The following is a 16,912-nucleotide window of genomic DNA, read 5'->3' on the forward strand; positions in this document are numbered from 1 at the left end:
GTGTTATTTGATCGTATTCTCGTTTGGCGTATTCTCGTTTTTATTTTATTTCGCTTCTAACTGATATCTGCCGCTTTGATCGTGAGAGAGCTGCACTGAGCTACAACCCGCGTGGCTGATTTGGGGGGGAATTTGCTTTCCTTTCCATTTGAAGAAAGACAAGCGGAGCGTATTTGAGAATGAGAATTAAAAAAATTGTCAACAGAATTACCATAAATTATTGGAATTAATATTTCGGATTCCAGTATTTGGAAAAAAATAAATTTCTTATCGCCTCGCTAATATTTTCATGTCAAACAATTGCAATTTGTTTATGCATTTTAAAAATCGTCAAGAGCGCCTGCAGCTCGGACCCGGTCACACGAAGCGCGTCCAGGTCACTGATGTCCACCTCGTAACGTATCGGGCGATTTAAGTTCCATTAAACAAATGTTGCTTATTCACACAGTCGATTTTCGTATAATGAGTAAAACGACCGAGAGAGCGAGAGTCGCGGTGTGGACGGTTTGCTGCGGTTCTCTTGCCCGTGGGGTTATCACCGTGAACTTTGTCCATCCTGAATAATTAAAGTGTGTGTTTGTGTGTGTGTGTGTGTGGGAGGGGGTGTCTCTGGGGTTTAATTGACGCCCTCCACACCCTCAGTCACCACATACTTCATAATGGAGGACCGGAGAAGTCGTGTCTTTTGTCCCACAGATAAGGTCTGAGAGTGTGAGACATATTTAGACACCAGAGGAGAATAACAACCCGCAGTGAAGCCACAGGCGGTGTTACACTCAACTGTGTCCGCGGCTCCCCTTAATGAGGTCGCGCTTATTAAATACATGCCGTTAATTGGCCGCTCTGTGTTGTTACTATTCTTCATATGACTTACGAGTTCAAATGTTTTATTTTTTAAACTACTTTGCAATTTCAGAGAGTCCCCGATTCATCGTTGTAATTGTGGATACAAGGGTTTAATGTCCACTATAGTTTCTGTGATTCCAGCCATAAATTACAGACCGTTCCTGAAGCCATCAGCTTTTCTATTAATTCAAAACGTCTTTTTTTAGTAAAATGTTAATCAGGCCTGTATACAAGTAGGCTGCACTTGCATAAAGGAATAAGTCAATATGTAATGTGGGTCTCCAGTGTTGAGCTGCACAAAGCCCTACCTTGTTTATAGCCATTTGAAAAGATACAAAATTCAATACTATTAGAATGAGACAGTAAAATGGTTTAAAAATACATATTGTACTTCATAGCAATTTTATATCATAGCAATTTTATAGGTCATGCTAAAAAAAACCCATTTTGCAATAATTCCCAGAAGCTCTTTGCTGATATGGAGGAGCCAACTATGCAGAGTATTCTGAAATAAACTACAAACATTTCAGAAAATAAAGATTAATGGGCTCCTCATCTTCTGGACTTCATCGCGTAGCCTTTACTGCAAGTGTTGATGGGGCTTTTAGGGAGTGTAAGGTAACTTGTGGCTACGCGGACATAATTTGTCATTTAATCTGGAAGAAACTGTGGACTAATATTCCACCCCATGTCAGAGTAACAAGAACATACATCAACAAACATGTTAGGTCCTTTCTCAGAATGAACAGCAGCACTGTTGCTTCATCCAGGTCACAGGGAGGGAGTTGTTGATCAGAATGTGCATATTTAAAATGTAGAATCTCTGTGGCTATATTGTATACCGTTTTAATTATGCATGACTTAGTTCGGTCTGGTTACATTGCACATGTTCAGTGGCAAATTAAGAAGTATTATCCCTGTGAAAACGAAAGAATTCCAGGGGAAACATTAGCATTTGGTAGTTTTTTTCCCTGATATTTGACTTTAATGCACAAGTAAACACAATTAACACACTGGCTTTGCACTATTAAGCAAACGCACAACTTCCATTGGGGATATATTTCCAAAAAGTACAGTCAACGTACCTACTATCTTGACATATTACAGAGTTTTGAAATGCTAAACAGTGAAATTTGGAACTTTTTTCCCCAGCATCATTGTGAAAGTGAAAGGTCAGTCATCCTGTTGTAGCATCGGAATTTAAGTGATATAAAAAAGATCAGAAGCGGAGGGAAATAAATGAGAGAGAACGGCTTGGATGTTTGAATTCGCTATGACTCTGTTTATTAACAAGCACATAGTTCCAGAGAGATTAATGGAAACTACTTGGAGTGCAAGTGTCCAAATATTATGAAGGACTTGCTAACTGCAGCTTAATGAAATATACGGCGACGCAAAGACGGACATCATGAATCTGTTTTGACCCATATGTCAATCCACATATTTCTGGCAGATATGCTCTCCTTTCATTATGATATGCAATGAAATCAACGAACTGGATTGAACTTAATTAAAACTTTCTTCTTTGGCAGTTGACTTGGAAAGTTCGACCACATTCCATATCATGTACAGGCTCGCGTTCTGTCATTTCATAGTTGTTGCTTTTGCGTGTCCTCTCCCCTCTCCTGGAAACATCCCGTGTTATCTGCGGTTGCTAAAGAGTTTTCCCTGGTTTCTATTGACTGGAGGAGTGATCCGGGGCCTGTCGGGAAGCTCTTTGATCTCAGCCCGTGTGACGACTCCACAGTGATCCCCCTCACAAGCACAGGACAGTGTCCATGCCTGTGCAAATCTCTGCCAGCTGATGAGTAGTTTGGCTCCAGCTCCGTTTATCTTCTCTCTCTTACTCAGTCTTTTCTCTGCCTGACCTTCCTCTTTTTCTGCCTTTCTCCACTGACCTGTGTGCACTGTCTCCTCTTTTGCCTCACTTCACCTACCAGATTACCCAGAGTAATCCCAGCTACTGTATATGCAGTGCAACTGTGTTTTCATCGTACAATACAATGGCTCTACATCTGAGACACATTCAGTCCTTTTGTATTGCAATTAAATATCAGCAAAATTGGACACTTTGGGTTTTTTCACTGGTCTGCTTGTTGAAATATTAGTATTGTGCATAATATGTCATATTAGTTGTGTGCATAATAAAGTGATACACCACTAAAAGGAACGAAACAAAAACGTGCAACAGTTGAACTTCAGCGTCTGTTGGAGTTTGTGTGCTTTGTACTTCTAACTGAATGATAAGAGGTGGTGTAGTGTTGATTCCTCCCCCCCCCCCCCCCCCCCCCCCCTTTTTTCCTGCTCTGGAAACATGATCGTTGCACAGAAAGAAAGTGGCTTACCGGCTCACAGCTCACAGAAAAATACACACGTGCATACACACTAGTGCACATGGGAGCAGAGGGGGAGATTAGATTTTTGAGGTTTTTTTCACACATTTTGTCACTCTCTCTCCCAAACCCGGGTGGACCCAGCTGCTCCCTCGATATAGAAGGCCCAAAGAAAATCATCACAGGCAACTAATTGCCTGGCAGGCCTCTGCATCTGCTCGGCAGATAGCAGAACTGATGAAGTCACAGAGCAGATGTGCGTGCGTGCGTGCGTGCGTGCGTGCGTGCGTGCGTGCGTGCGTGCGTGCGTGCGTGCGTGCGTGCGTGCGTGCGTGCGTGCGTGTGTGCGTGCGTGCGTGTGTGTGTGCGTGTGTGTCTGTGTGTGTCTGTGTGTGTGTCTGTGTGTGTTTAGCAGCACCCTGTCTGTGTTTAGACACAAGCCATCAATATTGCATGTGGCGTTATTGTTGCTGAGCCACTCCTGGAGACTACTAACATTGCATGAATGAGGAAGGGAAATCGCTCTCCTTCAAGCTGATTGGTTAAAGAAAATGTCAGCACAAACCTGATTGGAGGATATTCCCAACACTCCCGTAAATCCCTACTGCAGTCTGAGTGTTTCGACTGCCCCTGTGTCTCAGAAGCATGTTTATTAATTGTAACACAGTATGTGTTATTTTGTCATGGTAAAAATGCAAATTTACCCACAATGAAACAGATAACAGAAAAAGAAATATGCAGTGGCAGTTTAGTGTTGCGTTTTGATTGATGCCTGTTGATACATATGTGTACATATCATTTTATGTACTCAGTAAACAAATGAATGTGAATGTAATGTTTTTCTAATTTCCACAGTAATGCACAGCCTACATTTATACATAATACACAATATGTTTAAATACATAGAAGACACACAACCCTAAGGAGCATTTGTAAACTGTAAAACATTAAGAGATTAAGAAAGGAAAATGAAAAATAGTTAAGTGATAGTATTTATTCTATTCTCTGGAATAGTAAATCATTGTTTAGAATGTGGATACACATGGTGTGCTGCAAATGTAATGTTACAGTGATAGTTCTGTAAAACCCTGAAAGTCATGGCACCTAATGTGAAATAACATAGTATTCATGCCACACACTTCTTCCCCTGTTAATGCATGCAAACATTCACTGGTGAGACACAGAATATGCCTATTTTAGTTTATTAGAGTTGTCTAAACAAGACTGTTTCAATTTTAACAGGGCTTCTGTGCAGGTTTAATCCAAAAGCAAGGTAGAACTATATCGTGAGAGTCTGTAGTAATTTTTTTTCTTAAAGGTCAATGTCCAGACTTGGACTATGCAATGATGAAACTCCCGTTGAGAAGACATTGGTAACTCTAATTAGTGGGGTGGTGACAGCCACCCAGGGCTAGCTGGAGTGGCTGAATAGGTGGTCACTCAGTCAAAGAAAACCACCCTTGTGTTACGTAGTGACCACTACCATATCATTAGCCTCTCCCTGAAGTGTCAAACTGCAGGGACTGCACCCCTCCCCTTTCCTCCGCCAAACTCTTATGGTCGCCCGGGACGACCTTCGGCTGCAGCTGCCAATCAGAAAGAGCCATGGCAGTGAGAGGTCTCTGAGAGAGGAGCCTATTGATTTTCCAGTTAGAGTCTAAGTAGTGTGTGCTATAGGACTAACGGACAGCCCAAGCAGGTATGTCATTATCAATGAGCCCAGGGAAACAGATCCCCTCACTCACACTCATTCATACTGGCCTCCTTCGTTCCATCCCTATGCCTCTCCGTGCCATCGCACCATCCATTCCCTCCCCTCTTCACATCTGCCTTGACGGAGTGCGCCCCGAGATGGTCAATAAATCGCTCAAGCACACCACGACAAGGTCTGATAGACTGATGGGTTAGGATGACCTTCACTCTTTCTTTCCCCACTTTCTTTCACTCTTGTCCTGTCCCTCCCTGCTTTGCAGGTAATTATACCACCTGGAAGACAGGGAATGTTTCCTTACCAGAGACAGACTTGTTATCATTACAGCTGACATGTACTCCTCTCAGCGTTCCCATTTTCAACCCCTAGCAATCTTTGCATTCTCAACATCCAGGGTCAGTTTAATCCCCGCCGTCATTCCCTTGTGGCACACTTTGGCTCATCCGCTCATCATGAAACCCAATTATTATCATATACTGCTCCCTCATTTTGCTTCACTGCTTATGTCAAGTCACTGTCTGGGCTGTGAGAGCGGCTCAGCAAAAAGACATGTGCAAACAATTAGGAATGATTTAAGCCAATTAGGAGAGATAAGGCCAAATAAAGGTTTTAAGCTTCCTGAAGTGCATTTCTGCTCCCCAGCAGAGCACTAAAGTCTTGTTACCATATCCACGGTCCTTTATCTCTCTGTCTCTCCCCTTACCCGTGTCTCTCATATTAAGGCATAGGCACTCTGCCTTTTTTTAATCTTCATTTGAAAAACAGTGGTTGTAATAAACATGATCTGGAACTTCAATTTCAATGACATTAAATTGATTCTGGTGAAAATATGTCACCAATCCTGGAGCAAAAGATGATGGGTGAAGACATGTTCATGGTGGACTTAAAGGGTAGAGAGAACCTGAGATACTGTCCCCTTATGATCCTGGGGACAATGAGGTCAAGGCCCTTATATATATATGCCTCAAAAAAGATATTACTTATGTAATTTTTTATCTTATCAGATGTTATTATCCTGCTAAAAGTTTGGAAAAAATGCATACCTCAGTTCATTCTATCATTTCCAGAAGACACTTAATGACAGGAGGTAGGTTTTATTAATGTACCTGTTTGGAGGTCTTTGCACAAAGCAGGCCGTGTGCCTCTAAGGTGCAGTGAATGGTAACCAGGTAAGACAGATCAGTGCCACATTGGTAATCACATAAGAAACCATTACGCACAGTGTCATCTCCTCAACTAATGATGACTAATGTCTCTGTTGCAACTGTTCTACACACACACACACACACAAAGGTGCTCACAACCACCCAACGTCTTTTTACAGAAATAAACAAGCTCAGGCTTTTCTCATCACCACATTTGTGACCTGACTTTGGACCTCAACCACAACCACAGACCATTGCGAATCCGACCTGGCTCGCACTTAACCAAGCACCTCCAGACAAAGAGCTGCCACCCCCTCTCTGCACCTGAGCCTAGCCCCTCCATCATGCTCCATCTTTGGGCTTGACTGGGCCAGTCAGGGGGCAGGTGCCTCCCCTCCCTCCTTTGATTGATCCCCTCTCTCCGTCATTTATTTCCTTCGTCTGCCTCTGACACATGTGTCAAAGGCAACACAGCAGCCTGATGGATAGGCCTGTTTATGGATGCCAGTCTGCCTGGTAGGCTACTGATATTACAATCAGCACCTGTGTACCTGCTGTTCGCACAAGCCGCCGTTATTCAGCTGAGGTCAGAGAGACACCGATTGAAAGATCGATGTCCAGCACCTTGCATATTGTGATTGGAATTGTAAATGTGGTAATTGTGCTGTTTTCGTTTCATATGATAAAACGACATCCATATGTGTTAGAGTATAAATACATTTGTGTGTGGTCAAAGTCACCTGTATAATTTTCATTTTTATTTTATTTTTTATTTGTGAAAGAAATCAATAGAAACACATTTGTTTTTTAGAAAATAGCACAATCCCAACAATATGGAAGGACTCTGTGCAAGGATATCTCATGAAGCTGAGAGCAGAGTGTTACACTGCTGACTTCTGCTGCCTCCAATGCCATTATAGTTAATGACCCATCCAGTCTGGTTGAAATGGTTCCTCCAGAGGGACAAACTGCAGATTACTCACTCATCCAAGACCCATTCATAGTGGACAAGAGCACTGCAGACATTTAATCTTATCCTGTGGTGGAAAGATCGTCAAAGCAAACACAATAGTGCTACAATAACAAATCTAATTCCCAGATTATGTTTAATCTGTAGGATCTCATCAGAATTGGTGCTAGTTACTTCTCCAAACTAGTAGTTATCCAGCATGTTAACTCTCAATAAACTGAATTAATGCTCATTCCTTTCTTGGACCACAAATTTCCATTTGCATTTGCTTAATGGTGCCAGTAGTTTCTCACTAGCTATCACATTCTATTTCTATTCTATTTAATTTGTTTTGTAGTGAAAGGTTTGGTCCATGTCAAGCAGGGTTCTCTCTATTCAAAAATGAGTTTCTTTAAAGAGGAAATGCATCTCTGTTGTAAGTACCTCCTAATTAGTCTTCATATTACTTTATTTTTTATAATTATTGATCTATGTCCAGAGTACCGGCAGTCTACAATCTACATCCTAAAATGCCTGTCACGGGTAACTTGTAGCTCAAATTGAGTCACCTTCAAATTCTCAAAAATCTTCACAGGATCCTTTTATCCAAGAGCTGCTCTCTGAGTCCTCCTTCCCCCTGACCCTCCCTCACACCAACAAACCCAAATTCCCCAAGAGGGGTGTACTTTTCACCCCACACCCACTTAAGCTGGTGACAATACCCGGATTAGAAAAGAATTTACTTCGGCGAAGCCTCGCACCAACCCATAAAATAGGCTATCCATCACTAAATAGAAAAATAGGAGATTGAAGGAAAGCGAGGAGAATGCGATAGGAGCCGGTCAGCGATCTTAACCTGTCTGATGTTTGGCAAGGCAGCTTTCAGGGAAAATGGGGGACCAATAGCGTGGCCCCTGTACTTCAGTGTGAGCTCTGAGCTGTCTCATTGATTTACTCAATATTCCTGAAAAGCATACACATTCCTCTTCTTTCTCTATGTGCTGCGTATTTACTAATGAGCTTGACAAATCAGGGAATGTGTTTTAGGTTTCACTTCCAAGTCAACAGGTGCCTGCCCAGCAACACCATTCAGCTCTTTCTGCTTTCGTGACTTACAATGTGTCTGCATTTTGTCAAAACCTTATGCAAATCAGACCTTTTTTTATAGTTGTGATACTGTATGTGTAACTATATTGTACACTGCTATGTAGCTATATGTCATGAGTTTTTATTAATACATTGTCCAAAATTCTAAATAGATTCCAACTGTCTATTTTAGAAAATATTGCAATGTTAAAACGAAAAGACACTCATAGAGGGAATCCCCTTAATTCGTAAACTGCTGCATTTCACGCCCCTCTTCCCCTCACTTATGTTGCCTTATCCATCCTTTATTCCTCATCACCCCTAAGCCGTCAACTCTGCCCTTTGTGGCCAAAGTCCCAACAGTGAGGTGGCTGGCCTTGAGAAGTTTGTAACAGGATTGCTATGTGTGTTTTATTTCACTGTAACACTTCCCAGTCTAAAATGCTCAGTGAAATTTATAATTTATTATATTTTCAGCAATGGCTGCGTTGTTTATGTACATTCCTTATGCTTCCACCATTAGCATTTACTGCTGCCACTTTGGAGTCTTATTATCCATCAGGTCCCTCCTGAGGGTTTTGTCTGCACCATCTATGCATAAAGGCTAAATGTTTAATAAGTTAATGCACTAACGGCTTCACTTTTTCTACCAATTAACCCTGAGATCACTGCAGCATTTTCTTAAATCCACACAAGACCTCTTCTTTTTGTTCCCACTTCAAAAAGGCTAAGCACCCAAGGAAGGGGAAGGAGAAAAGGCTAACCTGTTGGCAAACACTGAAAAGGGCCAGAAAGGGTTTAATCCTTATTAGACTGAATTCAGCCTAAGTGCCTCAAAAGACCCTTTCAAAGACGACTTTCTTCGGGGAGGGAAAACTCTTAGTAACTTAGTAACATTTTGGGCTGAATGTGCTGAGCCTTTGGGCTTCATAACGTTCTGCTTGCTGCAAGCCAGGCATGTTTATTTTGCTTTAATTCTCTCACACTCCAACAGTTTCTTAGTTGTGTTTATTTTTTTTGGACCTTATAGTTTGTTTTACTTCCCTCAAGGCAAATTGACCTTTTTATGTAGCCAATGATTACATCTTGAATTAGTGACATGACAGTAGAACAATTGTGCCTATGTACTCTCAGTATACTGCATATCTATGTTCTTCCTTATACACAGATATGTATCTATATTGGTTAGTTAGTTTCCTCACCAAATAGATCATTTTTATATTTTATAGATTTGTATATTTTCACACTTTGCCAAGCCGCATCACTTCCATTGGCTGTGGATCACATGGGTAGACTGTGATGAAGTACCCTCCAGTGGAGCCAGGCAGGCTAGAGGATAGCTGCTGGAGTGTGAAAGTAGAGTCATGTGGCTGCTCTGTCTTCAGGTCTTATGATTCCATGTTATGTTGAGAGAGCCGTGTTTTGCTCTTCAGTTCGTATAGCCCTTAGCCCACCCTGAAAACCCCCCACCCACCACCTGGACACCTTCTGCAATACTTTGTAGCTTCACAATACTGCGCCTGTTTGTTTCAAGCTGTACTCTGGAAGAGAGATAGGAAGATGTAGTCTCTTAAGCAAACACCAACTGTAGTCTTAGATCTTCTTACTCCCTCCCTCCTTTTTTTGTTGGTTATCCCAACGTTAGCAATCAAAATCTGTCTTAATTGGCTCCAGAGGGCTCCACAAGGCTTTGTGTCAGTGGTGACAAGGGTCTTGATTGGTTCAGAGACACAGGCAGCCAACAGACCCTTGTTAGTGTGTCGGGCCCTTTGCCTGCTCGTTAGTCCGATGAACTCATTTACTGATGGGGGGTGACAAGGCCTTGGTTACCAGTGTGGAACAGCGCATAGGGGTGGGTTAGAAGAAGGGGTGGGTGTGCAAAAAATATGGGTAAGGAGAGTACAGCTCCAGGCACCAGGAATTTACTGTAAGATATACAAGCGATAGTATTTTCTCGATGCACCAGATGAGAGCATTCAAGCCCTTAAATGTCAGCTCACATTAGTTTGTGCTTTCATTCTCATTCGGCGCTACAGTAAAAGCAGTACTGCCGTCTCGGTCCGCTGAAACCGTGGCTATCAGCTTGATTCGATAGTCAGTCAAGTGAGGAGGAGCCACAAGGACATGGCATTGATGTAGCTTGTTCTGACTATTCTATTCTGTATCAGTTCAATAACCCGGGCTCCAATAAGATATGAGGGAGCGCTCCTTTTTCAGTCCTTTTATCTGTATCCTCAAGCTCATAGTTTGCATATAAACAGTCATTTGGTGATGTTTGTGTGTAGGAGTGGGAGGTGTGATGGCTTTTGGGAAATGCAAAGCAATAAGTAATTCTTCATGCTGATAAGTCCACAGGTTTTTATGAATTCTATCAAGTTCTCCCAACGCCGCATGTCCCTCGTCTCTGTTTTGATGTTGATGGATCACCTCTTTTCCTCCCGCTCATTAATTTCATCACCTTATCTCCCACACCACTTCATTTGGCCAAAAGGTAATAATAAATCCCTCATCCATTATCCTTTAACCAAGGCAGCCATGCGGAAATGCTTAATAACAGGCAACAAATTGAACTTCAATCACCTCATTTCCCTTCAAAGATGCACAGCACATTAAACCCAACGGCAGAATATGCAGCACTGCTTCCACAGAGAACACTATTGATTATGCACCGTGACTTTTTCTCATGTTATATGAATGAAAAACGGGCTTGACATACATACTGGGCAGTGACTGCTCTTCATCTCGAGAACCTTATCAGCCCCCAAACACACATGCTGACGGCAAAGGCAGTTTGAGAGCCTCATCTATCTTCAACTGTGCTCCTTGTAGTTGTTGGCTTGTTAACTCTTTCTTAATTTAGCAAAGTTTCTAGCAAATTCATTCATGTCACATCCATTCACAATCCTCCACTCGCCACTGCCCATGTTTCTAAAGAGGTAGTGGTTGTTGGGGGACCAGCTTGTGGCATTTGGAACGGCAAAGGTGATAGAGTGTGTTCATTGGCAAGGACTGTCTGCGAGATCCTGTGGTGACAGTTTGTATGTGTGTGCACGCGCGTGTGTGTGTGTTTTGCGAGTGCGGTTACACACCATATTCACAGTCACTCGGCCCCTCTTCAAGTGTCGCTCTTCATTCGGCAGTCTTTTGGGCATCTGACAGAGACAAACGACAGTGCTTCAGAAATGAGCAGCAGCCCGGCACACAAACAGGTTGAAAGAGGAGGGGAGAGGGATAGACGGGAGAGGAGCCATTGCGATCGGGGCTAGGTCCTTTGTTTTCTCTTTGACTGCGTCCTCTTGTGTGATGCTTTGAAACGGATCTCAGGATATACTCCACCATAATCCCTGGAGCTCGTTTTACTTGAAATAAATATAAATAAAGTGGTGCTTTACCTTTATTTGAACATTTTGGATTATATGCATCTGATTAATTAGAGCCTTCCATTGTGGTACCTTCTGTCTTCTTGCCTTATCACCTTTTTTTCTTTTAACAGAACAACAATATTTACTTGTTCAGATGGAATAATGTCACACTAAGAATACCACATTTTTGCTCATTGTTCTACCATCTTCAAACTGGTGAACCTGACTGATCCAGTTCCACTATAATGCTGTCTCAGCCATAACTCTAGCTCAGACAATAACCTCCACGCCACTGTAATTTGTCCTGATATGGTCAGAACAGCTAAAGCTTCACAGGATGGATAGTTTATCACACTCCTTGTCGCCCACTCAGCTTTTTCATCTGCAAGGGAAAGGGTGTTGCCGATAGGGACAACGATCTCTCAGGAACATAGAGCGCTATTTACAGCATTCCTGGAGATTTATTGGTTTATGATATCTGGTTGCCCCGGTTACTGTCATATCTGTCTAAGGAGGCAGAATGCTACTTCATCAGTTTGGCTCTGAGTGTCTTGTTGTCATCTGTAGTGAGGTTTTCGAGTATACTCCGGGGCATGAAATGAGTCAACCGCTACCTTTCGGAGGTGAAAGGTTGCTTTCATTGCGTTCACTCATACACCTGGAGATGGTTCACTGTTGATCAGATGGTAGGATGTTGGGTGTGCTTTGAATGAAATGGTGTAAAATTGTTATATGCTTACATGAACAATCCTTATGAAATCCCATTACATTGATAATCACCAGTGTGGGTAGCTAAAACTGATCAGGAGTGCTACACTGGAGTACCCAGTGTAGCATCAAAATGGACTCAAACACAGCTTCTTTGTTTCACTTTTCATTCATGCAAGGAACATTATACAGCAAAAATGGATATCTTCCAAATTACCTATCGATCATATTTGGAGTTATTTTATTGAATTGAATTCAGTATGTTTATGTATCATATTAAAATTACTAAAATAATCTTGCAAAACACACGTCTGCACATTACAGATGCAAATTGGTCCTGGAGAAATGGCCAGACTGTGTCCAAACTTCTTATGTACATGGCACTGGTTATCTTTATTTTCGTTGTACTTTATGTACATGTAACTCTGCATGTTCAAAAAGACGTTTTCATAAAACATTTTCATAACGAATAGCTTGTTGCATTTTGTAACACTTTTCCATGGTGACAATGTGTTTTATTTATTTGCTACTTGTGTTGTGAGAGCAGCAGCACCGTGGTTGCTATGGCTACAGGCTGACGGTGACTTGTATAGTCATCTCGAGCCCTGTTAAGGAAGACAGGAGACTGTCGGATGCAGCCCCATCCAGCATCTCCAAGCCACTAATCCACATTTAATTGAACTCCAGAGACTTTGAAGTGAATCTGTGATGCAGGCAGGTTTTATTCCTCAGAGATACAGACTGCGGGAGAGGCTGTCCTCAGCTAAAGGCCTCAGCTGGTCCTCTCTGCTGTCCCCTGCCTTTAATGAGCTCCTTTAACTTAACACTCGGCCTAGCTTGCAGGTTCACATTTAAATATTTTTGATTAATAACACCGCTTCTGAGCCGCGCCGTGACAACCTAAAGCGAACCTTTTACCTTCCTACCATATCCCTGCACACCCTCTGTCAGCGAGAGCCTTTGAATCTAAAAGCAGAGGGCAAAACAAAAGCCTAGTTAACAAAGCAGAGCTAAGTAGGTTGGTAGTGAAGCTAAATGCTGGATTAGTAGAATTATGAATCGGTGGGGCAGGGCCAAGCATTGGGGTCTGTCAGGCACTGTGACAGCCATCAGAACAAGTTACTCTGAGAACACCCGCAATCTCCATAGGGACAGATTAAACTCAGATTAGCAATGGGGGTTTCAATCTAAAGCCAGCCAACATAACTCTTTAACCAAGATGGTTTTTAAAAAATAGGTTAGAATCACATCCTTAGCATGACCTAGGCTCCTTACCCCCACCCTAATACAACCATGTCAAAGCATTACTATGAATTACAATATTAATCCCTATTTCCCCAAATTAAATAGTATTTTTCCGGCATTTGCGGTCACCTGTGTGCTATAATATGGATTCGTTTTTAGTGAACTAAACAGCCCCATCACTCCTTCCAGCTGAATGGCCCCATTCTCTCCTTGAACGAATCTCTTTTTCATTGAGGCTGATCAATATAAGACATTAATCGTGCTGTTCAGGACAACATGCCATCGGCATGAAAAATGAACTAACCTGGCCTCCTCCGTGCTCTTCTTCCCCTTTTTCCCCTCCTTTCCATTTATCTCACCTCCACTGCTTTCTCTGCTTTCTTTTTTCTTTTTTTCTTTCCTTATTCCATATTTCTTATCCCAATTCAACCCCCCCCGTGTGCTCCTTTCCTGTCCTCCTTTCCAGATTCTAGCCTATACAGAAGGTCTCCACGGAAAATGGCTGTTCACAGAGATCCGTGCTGTCTTTTCCAGACGCTACCTCCTGCAGAATTCGGCCCTGGAAATCTTCATGGCCAACAGGAGTAAGACATCAGCCATAATTCGATATATTTATCCACATTACCACCTTTCATGTAACGTTGAATACACATGTAACCAAGATCTGTTGAATGGCAAAATTATGTTTCAGTGTCATATAAGAAAGTTAATAAGTTGCTGTTTTTTTATCTTCTGCCTCTCTTTAGCGGCTGTCATGTTCAACTTCCAAGATGCAGCCACTGTGAAGAAGGTAGTCCACTACCTTCCCCGTGTCGGAGTGGGCACCAACTTTGGCCTTCCACAGACAAGGTTAAACACCGATTGTAAAATATATCACATCTGGGCGAGATTTCTGTATAGGAACATTAATGTCACGGAAGTAAAATAATTTATAGAAACATAAAAAGGCAAAATGTGGTGGCACAACATTGTTGTTACTCATTCGCCCCTCACCTCTACCCGTGCCTCCCGCTCGCTCTCTCGACCGCTTGCGGTATAATTGGCTTCACACAAACACACTCCAGTTCATTTATTTATTCCCATCATTGTGAAGCAAATAGTGGCTGGTAAGCCTGCAGGGCATGGCCCCTCCCCTCCCCCGCCCCACACACTGCATCTGCTCTGTGTCCAGGCAGTGCTAAAGCCAAACCCAGACTTATTACTGCTACGTTTCCTCCCAATCTAACGGAAATCAAGAGATATGGAAGTACTTCTCAGCTCGTGTTCAGATGCTTTTAATAATGCATTAATATATTCCAAGGTTTGACAGATGAGCTTGGATTTTACCGTGCAATATCTTTGCTTGCTTTGTTTTAAACCAATTATGGATTGGCGAGTGAAAATCAAACTTGATGACTAAGAATTGAATAATATATAAGACTTTCTCTTTTTTCCCCAATCAGGCATTTCCAAAAAAGAGAATAACATATTCATTATATTTGTTGTGTTAATCTGATGTATATTATGTAGGATTTAGGACCATTCTGGTGAAAAGAAGCATCTTGCTATGCTGCATTTGTATCTGAACAGGGAAGGGTATGCAATCAGTCTGAGAAAGCGCATGCAGTCAGTGGAGAAGTTGGATGTGTGTATATGTAGAGACTGTGTGCTGAGACGAGGTGTGTGTGTGTGTGTGTTTGTGCTGGGCTCATTAATCAGGGCAGTTTGCAGGCCAGGGACACCTTGCCGCTTTGACCTGGGGACAGCTGTGCAGGGCAGTTTGAAGCGACGCGCCTCATACGCCAACACAGCCCAAATCATTGCTTGACAATGTTGCAGCATTAATGTCACCACCACGTTTCATTGGCCATTCAATATCATATTTTATAATGCTGTGTAATGTTACTACTTTAAGAAGAGCTTCCCAGCATTTAAACTCCAGCTGTCTTCACAGTCTTCCCCTCTCTTTATGTGCACATTGAATCATGATATGTTCTATGAGTGATGCATGTGCAAAAACCTAAAAATAAAGTAAGTTATTGCACATTGATGCTTGATGAGAGCAAAGGATAAAAAGCAGTAGAGTGCCTTTTGGTCCACTTGTATTTGGAAAGCCGTATTTTCACCTTTGAGAGGCCTAATGACTATAATCTCACACTCTTGACAGTGATTAATTCCATCATTTTCCTTTGTTTTAATTGGATTGCGGGTCATTTGTTTTTGTCCTAGTTCATATATCATGATCTGGGGCCTGTATGTGTGTGCGCACATGCACACAAATATGTGTTCATTGCAATTCTTTGCATATTTATCTTCTTAATTAGCGAAACCTTAGTTCAATACATTTTTCAAACACAGACTTTTGTGTAATGAATGTTGGGTCTTATTTCTGCCTTCTAAGAGTTGTTCTTGTGATGCCTGGGCTCAAGTTGTATCTTGGCACACTTTAAACAGCTGTCCTGTGCACCAAGGCCACAGTTATTTTAATATCTGTTACACATTTAGATTCATGCAGCTGATCTGGCTCTCCTCTGCTCCCCAGACGGATCTCTCTTGCCACTCCAAAACAGCTGTTCAAGGCTTCCAACATGACCCAGCGCTGGCAACGCCGCGAGATCTCCAACTTTGAGTACCTCATCTTTCTCAACACCATCTCCGGTAAGGACAGCAACCAACATTTTTGTGATATTGCAGATAGTACAGGAAATGTACACACCTCTCTTTTTTCCAGCACTTCACCAATCATCTCTGGCATGTGTTGTCAGTTATGTCAGGCGTGCCATGATATGTCCAGTATGTATCCTTATTCTTCTCTCCCCCTCTCTTGCTTTGCGTCCCATTCTCTCCTCTCACTTTCCACCAGGTCGCACCTTTAATGACCTAAACCAGTACCCTGTCTTCCCCTGGGTGATCACCAACTATGACTCAGAAGAACTGGACCTCACTCTTCCCAGTAACTTTAGAGACCTGTCTAAGGTAAGACACTCAAGGCACATCCTCTATTTTCTACCCACAAAGACAGGGAGGCCTGAAGGGATACAGCCAGCTGTGTGTGTGTGTGTGTGTGTGTGTGTGTGTGTGTGTGTGTGTGTGTGTGTGTGTGTGTGTGTGTGTGTGTGTGTGTGTGTGTGTGTGTGTGTGTGTGTGTGTGTGTGTGTGTGTGTGTGTGTGTGTGTGTGTGTCCATCCATTGAGTAGCCGTGTAATTGCCATTGATCATAGTTTAGTGAACCACTTTTTCAATCACTGGTGGCTGATTGCTATCTTTACACAGCTCCCTGAGTCAGTCAGTCAAAGCCGTTCAATTCACATTAAGTTATTGTATTAGTTAAATATCAAACATTTATATATTTTTTTATTTTGAAATGTAATTTAGTAGTATATTTTTATTGTTAGGATATTATAAATTTGATCTAATAACTTGCAGCACTATGTATTGACAGTTTCTTCTGATGTAATTTCAGTTAACTTGCTGGCTCTCACATTCCCCCCTTGTGATTACAATTTTCTGATTTAGCTATCACTGCCTTTCCCTAAAACAAAGACTGT

At 42.2% G+C, this 16,912-nt stretch overlaps 1 protein-coding gene across 5 annotated transcripts in view; it reads left to right on the plus strand.

Moving 5' to 3' along the window:
• Nucleotides 1–16,912, plus strand: part of lrba (LPS-responsive vesicle trafficking, beach and anchor containing) — a 149,985-nt gene that overhangs the window by 94,990 nt on the left and 38,083 nt on the right. For all 5 annotated transcript variants that reach the window (XM_076147643.1, XM_076147645.1, XM_076147646.1 and 2 more), the window contains 4 exons: nt 13,852–13,969; nt 14,132–14,234; nt 15,907–16,022; nt 16,228–16,340. In XM_076147643.1, the coding sequence (XP_076003758.1) occupies nt 13,852–13,969; nt 14,132–14,234; nt 15,907–16,022; nt 16,228–16,340 (450 nt within the window). The remainder of the gene's footprint in view (nt 1–13,851; nt 13,970–14,131; nt 14,235–15,906; nt 16,023–16,227; nt 16,341–16,912) is intronic.

The sequence above is a fragment of the Genypterus blacodes genome, unplaced genomic scaffold, assembly GCF_046128005.1.
Source record: "Genypterus blacodes isolate CSIRO-AG114 ecotype Tasmania unplaced genomic scaffold, CSIRO-AGI_Gbla_v1 ptg000039l_1, whole genome shotgun sequence".
NCBI lineage: Eukaryota > Metazoa > Chordata > Actinopteri > Ophidiiformes > Ophidiidae > Genypterus > Genypterus blacodes.